This window comes from Aquarana catesbeiana, linkage group LG07 (genome assembly GCF_042186555.1).
Source record: "Aquarana catesbeiana isolate 2022-GZ linkage group LG07, ASM4218655v1, whole genome shotgun sequence".
In the NCBI taxonomy this organism is placed as follows: Eukaryota; Metazoa; Chordata; class Amphibia; order Anura; family Ranidae; genus Aquarana; species Aquarana catesbeiana.
In genome coordinates, this window is record NC_133330.1 from 83,819,105 (window position 1) to 83,832,989 (window position 13,885).

Below are 13,885 nucleotides of genomic sequence, written 5' to 3' on the forward strand. Positions count from 1 at the left end.
CTCATTATGCCTTTGCCTTGCAGGTTTTTTTGTTTTAAAAAAAATAAATAAATCTGTGCGGGTATACAACCGCTTTAAGGCCAATCTCCTTTCGCCTACCGATTGGAGAAAGTTTGACCCCTTTCACACTGAGGTGCTTTACAGGCGCTACAGCGTTAAAAATAGAGCCTGCATAGCGCCTGTCCTGTCTCTCCAGTGTGAAAGCCGGAGCGGAGCGGTGCGCTGGCAGGACACTAAAAAAAAAGTCCTGCAAACAGCATCTTTGGAGCAGTGAAGGAGTGGTGTATACACTGCTCCTAAAACGCTCCTACCGGTTGAACTGAATGGGCACCACTGCCGAACCACCAGCAAAGCCCTTTCTGGGCCACTAGCGGGGGTTAATACCGCCCTGCTAGCGGCCGAAAACCCCTGCAAAACCTACGCCCCAGTGTGAAATGGGCCTTAAAGAAAATCTCCCATAATCTCTCATATTTCTGCGGGTGTCACTTCCTGGCTTCACCCCAGGCAAAAAAATATTTCCAAGTCCTGTAATTGAAGTTCCCCGAAGCTGGCTTCCAGGAGCTCAACAGTGCAGAGATACAGGACTCAAGACCATTAGGTCCCGCTGGACTGTGAATGTCCAAAGAGCGACCCCGCAAGACTCGCTATGTCAGTATACCAAGCCCTCCTGGGCTAATTCGGCTAACACTAGTATCAGTGTTACCACCTCCTGGATTGTTCGCAAAAGATGTGGCAGAAGCCGAAACAGAGGGAAGCGTCAAATATGGGAGAACTGGTCCCAGCGCATCTACCCCTTTTGCCAGTGGGACTCTCGTCCCAGACACAACCTGTCCCAACTTGTTGTAGAACTTGGAATCTAGTAGATTCACCTGCAGAGTTCCCCCTGCCAGTATTCTATACCTGGAATATGCACTGGACAATAGAGAAAGCACTTGTGCTGTCCCAGACAGAATGTGGGCCACATGACTCCTGGTGCCGCCCTGGTGGTCGATATATATGCCCCTGCAGAGGCTTTCCCAGATAGAACCTACAACTGGTTTGTCCCATAATCCAGTGCAAGGCATACTGGCCAAAAGTTCCAAGATATTTATGGGCAGTATTCTCTCTTGTGGAGACCAAGTCCACTAAACTGTAGCCACCCTCAAATGGAGAAACTGGCATCGGTGGTTATCTTCCAATTCTTGAAAGGAAGAATTCAACCTTTCTAGATTCCTAACCATCAACCACCAATCTTTAGCTGTGCAACACCCCGGGAACAGAACCCTCTGGCAATGCAATGCCTGGATCTTCAAGTTCCAGAGAGAATGATCCTCTACCAAGACCTGGAGTAGGACTGTACATAAGGAACGTGCTTTGACCCAGATACAGCTTCCTACTGCAAAATGTATCGAAGGAAAAGCTGGACCAACAGCTTCCTGAGCAAAGGTTGAGGTACACTGAGACTGAAAACCCCTGTGTCTTTATCAAGTCCAGCATCGGAGCTAGGAACTTTGTGGATCTCAGAAGCTGTGGCCAGCCCGAAGGATGGTCACAAAAAAGAAAACAGACAACTTTCCACTGCAATTACAGAAATCCTTGATGAGGCTGGAAACAACCCGGCACATGAAGATGTGCGTTTACTGACGATTATGGGCCCTGCAATCTACCTCTTGCAGAGAGGTCATCAATGAACAGACTGACAGACTGACCCCAGACGAAGTCTTGTATGACGAAACGCGTCGGGAGGACTCCACTGCCGCCATTTTACTTGCAAGCGCTTTTTATTCTGAAATGTAAGTGTTTTTCCTTTTAATAAATTTTTTATGGTTTACGGAATTACGCTATGAGCCCCTTCTTCATTACATGTGGGTAATGTCCGTTGGTGTCCGAGCTTCCATATGAAGAAGACCTCTTTGGGATAGCAACGTTACAACTTCACCATTCACCAGCCCTTGGTTCCCTACCTTCATTGCCAGTGAGCAATCCAAGCCTGTTTGACCCATATAGCGTATGCTAGGTGGGTCCCAACTTTCTGGTAAGCCTCCAGTCATCCTAGGTGGCGGTTTCGCACAAGGGTCTGTCAGCACATGTTGGATTACATACAGAAATCTCTCACGAGTATATGTTTTGGAATTTATCACCATTGCGAAATTTATGTTCACCGTATCTGCACATTCAGTTTTGGACTTTATTGCCATTTTTACATCCTGTTATCACTTTTGGTGACCCTAAGGCTTTATAACATAAGTGTTCTATATGTATGAATGTTCACAAAGTATACAAAACACTATCTTTTCACAATTCATTTTGCTATTATATGTGGTATAGCAATATTTTCTTTCTCATTTTTTAGCGCTACACTTGGTTATATAAGAATGAACAGACTGAGCCTATCTGAAACAGAAGGATGCCCAGCAGATTGAGATCTTAAGATAGACCTCATGTCCCCATTGAGTTTTGAAGCTGCTACCATTTAATTGTTTTACAATAATGAGCCCATAACTTTTGCTCAAAGAGCCAACGCAAGGCAAAGACTGACCCGACTAATGAAGGAGCGAACCACCTCAGAGACTGCTCTAAAAGCTTATGGTCTGAGATACTCTCAAACACAGCAACCTCAGATGCCTCCCTCACTTAGGAAGGAAACCTGGGCAGTCTTCCATCCAAGGACTAATCAGGCTTGATCCGAGATCAAGAGCCACAGTGGCTCAGATCACCCTGATGCCATTGGTCCAATAGGAGATGTGAACATTGCCAGACCACTGAACCTGAGGGCGATGTACCTGCCTCACCCTTCTGGAGTCATTTAGCTAGTCTAACAGGTACATCATAAAGTGACTGTATTAGACAAATACTAATACGCAGTTCCACAAGGATGCAGGCCTAGACAACGTTGGTCTACAGCTATACCACCCCATAGGTATGCAAGTATGCAGGTACCCAGGTATGCAAACATGCAGGTATACAAATATTCTTGCTGTTCATGCATTTATGTATGCAGTATAAAAAGCAAATACCTACATATCTATACAGTTTAATGTAAAAAGCACATATTTATGCAATTTAAAGCAAAAAACACATATGTATGCAGCTCAAGTTTATGTAAACATGAGTTTTTATGCTCGTAAGCATGTATACAACATGTGTTTATGCAAGTAAGCAAGCATGTGTCTATGCACCAAGTGATCATGTATATAAGTAAACATGCAACATGTATCTATGCAAACATGTGTCTTTTGCAACTTTCAGCAAACATAAGCTTTTAGCAAGCATGAGCTTTCAAGCAAACATGAGCTTTTAGCAAACATGAGCTTTTAGTAAGTATGGACTTTTAGAAAACATAAGCTTTTAGCAAGCATGAGCTTTTAGCCAGTTTGCAAGTATGGACCTGTTAAACTGCACCAGGCCCCATACTAGTTTTGTGTCAAATGCACATTATTCTAGAGACACAACACTTTAAAGTGCACTGCTAGGGGTGTATCGACTTACAGTTGTACAGGCCCGCTGGATTAAGCAGTAAGTATGCAGCATAAAATCATGACTTTTCTGGCATAGTAAGTACTCACACGTCATTCGTATCCTGTTATGTTATGTCTCAAGAGGCCCTGTTGAACCTGCTGTCCACATGGCAAACATGGCCGCCCCTCCACTTCCTGCCTATATAGAAATAGGCCCCTGCGCCCTCTAGTGGCTGGAGGAGAAACGGCAGCCCAACCCTGAGAATATGATTGGATTACATCAAATGGGACAGTAATATTCATTAACAATATCTCTCAAGAATATATGTTAAGACTATTCTTGGGTTGTTTGATTCTGAATTCAACATGTTAGTTGAGAGAGCTGATCACATTGGCCTCTAGAACTGGGTAGGAGCCAGACAGTCTACTCCTACTATAGTTTGTTGCCTACTAGGCTGAGGAGGGTAGGAGATCACTGTTTGTATTGTTAATTGTAATTCGCTTCTGCTATTGTGTGAAGGTGTCCTGTGTTATACTTATGATAATGTTGATTGTGTCTTCTGAACTAAAAGACGGCAAGTCTGTCCTAAGAGTCATGTCTCTGAGTCACCTAGTCTGGGTAAATTATTTAGTAAATTAGCTCATGTTAATTAGGTTTCTGGTTACAGGTGTATTGTTAGAGTAATATGAGCAGAAGGTAGGAACCTCCTCTTTAACTGTATATAAAGACTTGTAATTTTGGTTCTAATAAATAGAGTCTGATTCCTGTTTGACCCTCCGTAGAGAACCTCGTCTCGTACTTGGGGGGAAGAATTATTCGTATGGGTTTCTTGTTCGGCTGATTGGAGTGTTCGGTAGTGGCCTTTGTGTTTGGGAAATGGAATGTCCTAAACAGCTTTAACCCCTTGCATACGCGGGGTGTCATTACAACTGGTGGAAAGCAGCGGGATGATTCCCACAGCCCAGAAGGACAGCTACAAGAGGACACAGGCCAATGGAAGCAAAGTATGAACAGCTAAAGCGCTCTACCCTCAAGGACTTACTGGAGAACCGGGGCCGACTGGCCAACAACCGTAAGAAGAGGGACATTGTCGCGGAACTAGTTGAAATGGATAGAGCCGAAAGACCCAGCACAGCAGAAAGACCCAGCACAACCGAAAGGCCCAGCGTAACAGACAAGACACCCGAAGAGGAAAGTTTTGATTGGGCTGTTAACATAAGACATTATGGCCCTAACCTTATAGCGGTGATCATAGACCGAGTTATAGCAGCTGTGGAGGCAAATTGGCTACAGCAAAGACGTGCTGCAGCAGGAGTCACAGCAGCACCAACTGAAAGGAGAAAGGTACAGAGTGGGCATGCCGCTTACACCGCACGGCATCCCACTGGGTCGCTGGATGCCAAGCAGTATCCGAGGAAGAGGTGCTGCAGCTGTTCCTGCTGGAGCACTTCTTTGACGAGCTGTCCCCAGAAGTCAGAGAGTGGGTCCGGGACCGAAAACCTTTTACCTTGCCTGAAGCAGCTCGCCTGGCGGACGAATACACAGACACCCGCAAACTGGATAACCCTGTGGTCAAGACAACAGCTCGGGTGGATTATCGATCAGCGGCACCCCTCCAGCTGGCGCCTACCAACCACAGTTGTACCGCCCTACAGCACCACCTCCAGCAGCCACTTATTCTCAGCAGCCCAGGTTCAACTCCCAGGACTACTCACAACCCATCAGGTGTTTCGGGTGTAAACAGCTAGGGCACAAAAAGCCAGACTGTCCGTTGAATCCAGCCAAGCAGTCTCAGTCGTGGAGAAAGCCAGCAGGGGGGAATCCCTGCAGCTCAGTGCGTTGAGGAAGAATATTGGTGCGACCTGCAGGAGGCTGATCCAGAACAAGCAGCTAACCAGGACAACAGGCAGCAACACAGGCAGACTGTCAGGGTTAATGGAAAGGTAGCCAATGGCCTACGTGATACTGGCGCCACCATGACCCTACTACTGAAGAACCTCATCCCAGAGAGTCAACACACCGGAGACACTGTAGCCGTAAGGGTAGCAGGAGGCACAGTTTTCCAGCTACCCATTGCCCGTGTTCACCTGGATTGGGGGGTTGATTCGGGACACGTGAATGTGGGGGTGATGAAGGATTTTCCAGGGGATGTACTACTGGGGAATGATTTGGCCCCCCCTCGTTTCTGCTTACGCCCAGATGGGCCCCGCTGAAGCCAACCCAGTGACTACCCGTGCCCAGACCCGTGCTGTTGGAACCGGCCCGCTTGCTGCTGAGACCCAGGTAAGACTATCTTCCCCGACATGTACCTTAGATCAGGCTCCCCTAGGCTGGGATACCCCAAAGACATTTGGGAGGGAAACCCGGGAGGACCCGGCTTTTCACAAGTATGGTGCTAAAGCAGCTACTCAGGAAAGGGGAATAGATGGGGAGCTTTATGAATGGGTGGGGGATAGACTGTATAGGATCCCTAAGCCATCCCCAAGAAGTAAAACCCCTTCACAGAAACAACAGCTGGTAGTACCTAAGAAATACCAGCTGGAGATTCTGCGAATCGGGCATGAGGTACCACTAGCAGGACATCTAGGGTCCCGTCGCACAGCCCAGAATTTCTTCTGGCCCAATTTTAACCAGGGTGTGCGACAGTACTGCAAAACATGTGACACATGTCAACAGGTGGGTAAGCGGAGGGGCCACCCTAAGGCCAGACTTATGTCCATGCCTATTATTGGGGAGCCCTTTTACCGCATAGCCGTTGACATTGTGGGTCCCTTGGCCAGGCCTAGTCCATCCGGGAAGAAGTATATTCTCACCGTGGTGGACTACGCCACCCGTTACCCAGAGGCAGTAGCTATTAGGGGTGCGCATCTTCACTGGCCTCACGATTCGATTATCAAGTCAACGATTCAATTCGATTCCAAGATGCATCATGATGCATCACGATTACAGCGCAAGTCTGCAAGTGCTCATGGTTTTCATAAAAAAAAATTCAAGTAGTCAGGAGAACTCCATTTTTTTATTCTATCTGTTCTTAAGAAAAAAAGAGACAGCAGAGGAGCTCCAGGCTCTCTTCCAAAATACTAAAGGAGATGGTCAGAGACTGCAGACATACTACAGGAGACGATCAGAGACTGCGAACATGCTACAGGAGATGGTCAGAGACTGCGGACATGCTACAGGAGATGATCAGAGACTGCAGACATGCTACAGGAGATGATCAGAGACTGCAGACATGCTACAGGAGATGATCAGAGACTGCAGACATGCTACAGGAGATGATCAGAGACTGCAGACATGCAACAGGAGATGATCAGAGACTGCAGACATGCAACAGGAGATGATCAGAGACTGCAGACATGCAACAGGAGATGATCAGAGACTGCAGACATGCAACAGGAGATGATCAGAGACTGCAGACATGCAACAGGAGATGATCAGAGACTGCAGACATGCAACAGGAGATGATCAGAGACTGCAGACATCATGCTACAGGAGATGATCAGAGACTGCAGACATCATGCTACAGGAGATGATCAGAGACTGCAGACATCATGCTACAGGAGATGATCAGAGACTGCAGACATCATGCTACAGGAGGTGATCAGAGACTGCAGACATCATGCTACAGGAGGTAATCAGAGACTGCGGACATGCAACAGATGATCAGAGACTGCAGACATGCTACAGGAGATGATCAGAGACTGCAGACATCATGCTACAGGAGATGATCAGAGACTGCAGACATCATGCTACAGGAGATGATCAGAGACTGCAGACATCATGCTACAGGAGATGATCAGAGACTGCAGACATCATGCTACAGGAGATGATCAGAGACTACAGATATCATGCTACAGGAGATGATCAGAGACTGCAGACATCATGCTACAGGAGGTGATCAGAGACTGCGGACATGCTACAGGAGATGATCAGAGACTGCGGACATGCTACAGGAGATGATCAGAGACTGCGGACATGCTACAGGAGATGGTCAGAGACTGCGGACATTTTACAGGAGATGGTCAAAGACTGTGGACATGGCACAGGAGATGGTCAGAGACTGCGGACATGGCACAGGAGATGGTCAGAGACTGCGGACATGTTACAGGAGATGGTCAAAGACTGTGGACATGGCACAGGAGATGGTCAGAGACTGCGGACATGGCACAGGAGATGGTCAGAGACTGCGGACATGCTACAGGAGATGGTCAAAGACTGCGGACATGGCACAGGAGATGGTCAAAGACTGCGGACATGGCACAGGAGATGGTCAAAGACTGCTGGCATGGCACAGGAGATGGTCAAAGACTGTGGACATGGCACAGGAGATGGTCAGAGACTGCGGATAATAATGCAGAGTTGTGGTGTGATGAAGGCACATAGAAGACAATTCTATGATATGGACTTGTGTTGGAATCACAGCGCCCCCCTCCCCCGTTGTACTTACATGCTGCTCTGCCGGTGCTGGTGGCAGCCTGTAATGAGAAGGACGATTTGCCTGCTCACCATCTCCCCCCCGATCTCCATTCCAGCCGCCATGTGATTAAAAAGTGCAATGCCTGGTATTCATTTTTTTTTGTTACATATTTCAGCAACATCTGAAATATGTGTCTTGGTGTATCACAGACAACAACAAGCTTTGCCGTTTTTTTTTTTAAAAAAGGAACCGAGGATTTGCTTTGTGTCTGACTGCTTGAGTTGCTGTCTACAGAATGCAATCGATTTGATCAGGTTGCACGTCAGTTACATCCTAAATGAAATGCATCTTTTCTACCTGAATGCTTGACAGTTTGGTCTCATGTCTCTCCTGACTCGGTCAGCAGGGATTTCTCCCGGGAGAGCGCTCCGTGCGTAAAGCTGTTACTAGTGTGTGTATATTCTGCTCATGTGACTCCCGGCCGCGCCTCCCTCCTCTCACATCTCTCCTGATGTCAGCCACGCCCGCCTCTCTTCTGACCTGATAGCTCCCGTCAGTGGGCGGGGCTGACATCAGGAGAGACGTGAGAGGAGGGAGGCGCGGCCGGGAGTCACATGAGCGGAATATACACACACTAGTAACAGCTTTACGCACGGAGCGCTCTCCCGGGAGGGGGCGGGGCAAGAAATCGATTTTTCAGGATTCATACATCGATGCTGCATCGGGGGTACCCGAATCGCGATGCAGCGATTAATTTCAGCACCCCTAGTAACTATGTCCACCATTAAAGCAGAGACAGTAGCTGATGCCCTGGTTAAGATATTTACTAGGGTGGGGTTCCCTAAGAAAATTCTCTCTGACCAGGGAACCCAGTTTACCACTGTGCTCACCCAGCAGTTGTGGAAGGTGTGCAATATTAAGCCCTTGCTGAGCTCACCTTACCACCCCCAGACTAATGGTCTCTGCAAGCGCTTTAACGGGACCCTCAAGCAAATGCTGAGGACTTTTTCGGACGATTGCAGAGGCTGGGAGAGATTCCTGCCTCACCTGTTATTTGCGTACAGAGAGGTACCCCAGGAATCTACTGGGTTCTCTCCCTTCGAGTTACTCTATGGGAGAAGAGTCCGCAGACCCCTTGATCTCATTAGAGGACACTGGGAGGGAGAGACAGAGCAGGAGGGGACCCCCATAGTGCCCTATGTTCTGGAACTCAGGGACCGCATGGAGCAACTGTCTCTGATGGTAAGGGAGAATCTCCAGACGGACCAGGGGAGACATAAGAGATGGTACGATCAGGGGGGCCCGACGGAGTATCTTCCAGGTTGGGCAGAAGGTCTTAGTGCTCAAGCCTGTGAAGACCGACAAGATGCAGGCATCTTGGCAGGGCCCGTATAAAGTAGTAGCCCAAGTATGTGATACTACCTATGTTATTGCCAGCTGTGCAAATGAAAGAATCCAGTGAACCTTTCAGATGAACATGCTGAAGGAGTATCAGGAACGGCAGGAGGATGTTGCTGCAGTAAGTGCCCCTGCTGCGGACGATCCTGAAAGTTTACCCCTCCCTGACTTACTAGAGAGAGAGCCCCTGACTGACCTGACGAAAAAGAATTTACCTAGGCAGGTCCTGTGGTCTCCAGCTTGTGAAACTGCGTTTCTAGCCCTCAAGCGAGCACTTGTAAATGCCCCTGTCTTGGCTGCCCCAGTACCTAAACAAACGTTTCCTTGTCCACACAGACACTTCCATGTTTGGACTGGGGGCTGTGCTGAGCCAAATCAGGGAGTATGGAGGAGAACACCCTGTCACATACCTGAGCAGAAAGCTATTACCCAGGGAAGTGAGCTATGCGGCAGTAGAGGAGGAGTGCTTGGCCCTAGTGTGGGCCCTTAAAAAGTTGAACCCTTATTTGTACGGACAGGAATTTTCATTAGTCACTGACCACAACCCATTGGTCTGGCTTAACCGGGTCTCAGGAGACAATGGAAGGTTGCTGAGGTGGAGCTTAGCCCTGCATCCTTACAATTTAACCATCAGCTACTGACTCGGTAAGCAAAATGGCAATGCTGATGGGTTGTCCCGGCAAACAGACATCACTCCGGCCTTCTAGTTCTGGACATCCCCAAGTTGAACCAAGAAGGATCAAGCTGGGTCTGCCGGAGTGTCCCACAAGGAGGAAGCCATGTGACTGGAGTCACTTTTGGGCACAGGGTGACCAAGAAAAGAATGAACCCTGAGAATATGATTGGATTACTTCAAATGGGACAGTAATATTCATTAACAATATCGCTCGAGAATATATGTAAAGACTATTCTTGGGTTGTTTGATTCTGAACTCAACGTGTTAGTTGAGAGAGCTGATCACATTGGCCTCTAGAACTGGGTAGGAGCCGGACCGTCTACTTCTACTATAGTTTGTTGCCTACTAGGCTGAGGAGGGTAGGAGATCACTGTTTGTATTGTTAATTGTAATTAGCTTCTGCTATTGTGTGAAGGTGTCCTGTGTTATACTTATGATAATGTTGATTGTGTCTTCTGAACTAAAAGACGGCAAGTCTGTCCTAAAAGTCATGTCTCTGAGTCACCTAGTCTGGGTAAATTATATAGTAAATTAGCTCATGTTAATTAGGTTTCTGGTTACAGGTGTATTGTTAGAGTAATATGAGCAGGAGGTAGGAACCTCCTCTTTAACTGTATATAAAATAAAGACTTGTAATTTTGGTTCTAATAAAGAGTCTGATTCCTGTTTGACCCTCCGTACAGAGCCTCATCTCGTACTTGGGGGGGAAGAATTATTCGTATGGGTTTCTTTTTTCGGCTGATTGGAGTGTTCGGTAGCTGCCTTTGTGTTCGGAAATGGAATGTCCTAAACGGCTTTAACCCCTTGCATACTCGGGGTGTTGTTACAGACACTGGAGAAAAAAAAAGAAGGTACTTCCTGCGTATGAGGGGTTATATAGGGGAGGACTTCCTGTTTGTCTATCTGCCAGTGTCCATTCACCTATAGGTGGCGTATAACCCACAGTCATTATTATGGCTGCTCTGTGTCCTTTGATGTAAGATAAAGAAAATGTTTAGGTGGCAATATGGCCCCCTCACCCCCCCCCCCCCATATCTACCCGAGTTCTCACTCAATCCAGCGCTTTGCCTCTCTGTATCAGCTCTCCATGCTCTCACAGGCTTTGCTGAGCAGCTTCCTATGGTGGCACACCAAGAAAAGGAGGAGCCAGGAGCGCCGGTGTGGCACCCCAGAAGAGGTGGATCGCAGTCGCTCAGTACAATTCTGCTACACAGAGCAAGTAACTATAACATGTTTGTTATTTTAAAAAAAACAAAACAAAAAAATTAAAATTCAACTCTACAACCCTTTTAACTGAAATCCCACTATTATCTTTAGAGAATGTAGAGAGAGGGGTCAAGGTGAAAGGAAATGCTTATGCTAGCTATCCAGCAATTATTACTAAAGCAGATGTCAAGATGAATATTAACATTCATAGGAAAAGCAGTTGATATAGGAAATGCCGAGAATAGACCCCATATGGAGGAAACAGTCATAGGTAAATCTATAATCAGTTTACAGAAGCTATCTTATTCTAGCCAGTATATTGCCATAGACTGAAAAATGGCAGTACACCAATCAGATTCAAGGTTGCCCTGAAAGTTTTTATTGTGACTGCTGATTCAGGGAGTAGAAAGTGTAAAGAGTTTACACAGCACATACCTGTGAGGCGCTCTGTGGATTCTTGCTATAGTGGATTCGAAAGAACTCAGCAATAAAGGAAATCTCCACCAAGAGAAGTAAAATGTCTGACACTGGTGACTTCCTTTTGAACTGCTAGCTGTCTGTCTCTGGTCTCACTAACCCAGAACAAGCATGCAGCTAGTGAAGAGGAATATCAGAACAATTAATTAGCATAACTGTTTGTAATCAGTGGTTTAAATAATTGAAGCCTTTGGACTGACACCAATCTGAGACAAATAGCATTTTCAAAAGGAAAGTTAAGCCATGACAGTCCACATATTCACTTGTTAAAACTTTCCTTTAAACTGAAATGGGTGGACTTTTTGACTTTGGCCCATTGGTCTCTCACGGACAGGTTTTACTTGTTTTCCAGAATTATTCTTTAAAAGATGGCAATATCTTCCCTTTCTCCCTTTCTAGTTTTTATTCAAAATGCACTATAAGACTGAAGATTTACTCTCACTAACAAGCACCTCCAAAGACATGAGTTATACCAGTGTTTCCCAAATTTAGAGTCACATATTTATGGAAGTACATATCCTTACTGCAGGTAGTACAAAGATTAGCTCAAGATAAACAGTCGGTGGAGCAAACAGAAACCGACACTCAAGATCACTATCAATCTGTTTAGTACCTGGAGAGCCATATGGATAACAAGTATTCTCTCAGAAGAAGAGTATTCATCCTCTGGTGACAGCTAACATACACTAGAGGGAGCATACAGATTCAAACTGCTGAATGAAAGAAGTATCCACTTACAAATGCTAAGGAGGCCATTGTGAAGTAGAGTAGTATTTGTTACTTGCCTGTAGTAAGGTGGGGCTGAGACCCACCTGCAAGAGAAGGGGATGTGTAGCAAGACCAAAAGAAATGCAGGATGCAAAAGCAGCAGAGTTTGATGTGGTAGCAACTACAGCTACATATGGCAATGCTGGTGAACATTTAAAAAATAGCAGAGAATGAGGCCTTTGAATTGTCAACATAAGCAACGGAACTGAGTGAAGAGAAAGAAAAAGATCCTTACTGTTTGATCCTCGAATTCCCAGCTTATCCTCTGGTTTCCCATGAGTAACGCCACCAAAAGCTCGCTCCACTATGAAGGCAGTTATCTTGTCCTTCGTGACACCATCTTTATCAACAACATCAGTCCTTGCAAACACTGTGAATATTTCTGCCAGACCTCCATTGGATATCCAAATCTAGAAAGTGAAGTTAGCACGTGATGCAATATATATGATGTCCGATATGAGGTTAAATAAATATTTTGCAATGCCTCTAGTCTAGTGGGTTCTAATGTCTGACTGCTTTAGTGACTGCAGTGAGGAAATGCCCCACATAATCATGCTTATGACTAAGGATGGGTTCAGGCATGTTCTCAACTCTACGTACAGTGTCAGGAAGCTGACACTGCACAGCGCTAATCACAGGTAGTGAGACATTTCCCAAATTGTGCAGCCGTCTGGTGGGCGCGGGCATGTGGAGTTTTGAGCCCATCCTTAATTATGACCCATAGCTAAATTGCTCAGTTTCAATACAAATAAAGAATGCAACTGTTAAAATACATTATCCATTTCTAGTGAAAATCCAGCAGGGGCCCTACATCAACCCTGCTTACCAAAGCAGGTGCTGCAGTCAGGTGGAAGGAAAAACTTCCTGATTGGGGTTTCTGAAAGTTATAAAAAAGCCAAAAGACACATTTCAGAAAAAAAAAAAAAAGTTATATTTCTAAGCTGTTCAGATGAAACAATGTGATAACCGTTTAGTGGGATATTGATATTTTGAATTTCTTCCATGTCTTGTAAACAAAAACAAAAAAAAAAAAAAAGTACCACAAGCAATCTAAGTTCTTTACCAGTTATCATTTGCATAACACTTGTATAACTTCACCTAGTTTCTGTGACATTCTTCTATGTGTTTCTGTCACCTTACACAAGCCAAAAACCTACAGTAGTAATAGGTTAGTGTTTCCCTAAACAACAGAGCCTTTCCAGTATGTGTTTGTTCAAATATATCAGAAACAGACTGCACACTTCACTCAGGCAGAACTTCTGTGAATAGCTTTAGGTACTCAGTGGAATGCACTGGTGCTATATAATAATGAATTATAAAAATATTATACCTTTGAACCGTTCAGAATATAGTGCTTTCCATCAGCACTCAAGGTGGCTCTAGATTTGATTGAAGCAGCATCACTCCCACTAGAATGGGGGAAAAAAATAAGACTCTTCATAAAAGCATCACTTCACCATGTACATTCTATTAAAAGTAGGCTTTGGCAATCTGGAGCTACAGC

General features: G+C 45.8%; 1 protein-coding gene across 1 annotated transcript in view; it reads right to left on the reverse strand.

Moving 5' to 3' along the window:
- ACAD9 (acyl-CoA dehydrogenase family member 9) overlaps window positions 1-13,885 on the reverse strand; it is a 189,061-nt gene that overhangs the window by 66,846 nt on the left and 108,330 nt on the right. Inside the window, exons 6-7 of the mRNA XM_073592394.1 lie at window positions 13,712-13,790; window positions 12,617-12,791 (exon numbers count right to left, since the gene is read on the reverse strand). Coding sequence (XP_073448495.1) covers window positions 12,617-12,791; window positions 13,712-13,790 — 254 coding nt within the window. The remainder of the gene's footprint in view (window positions 1-12,616; window positions 12,792-13,711; window positions 13,791-13,885) is intronic.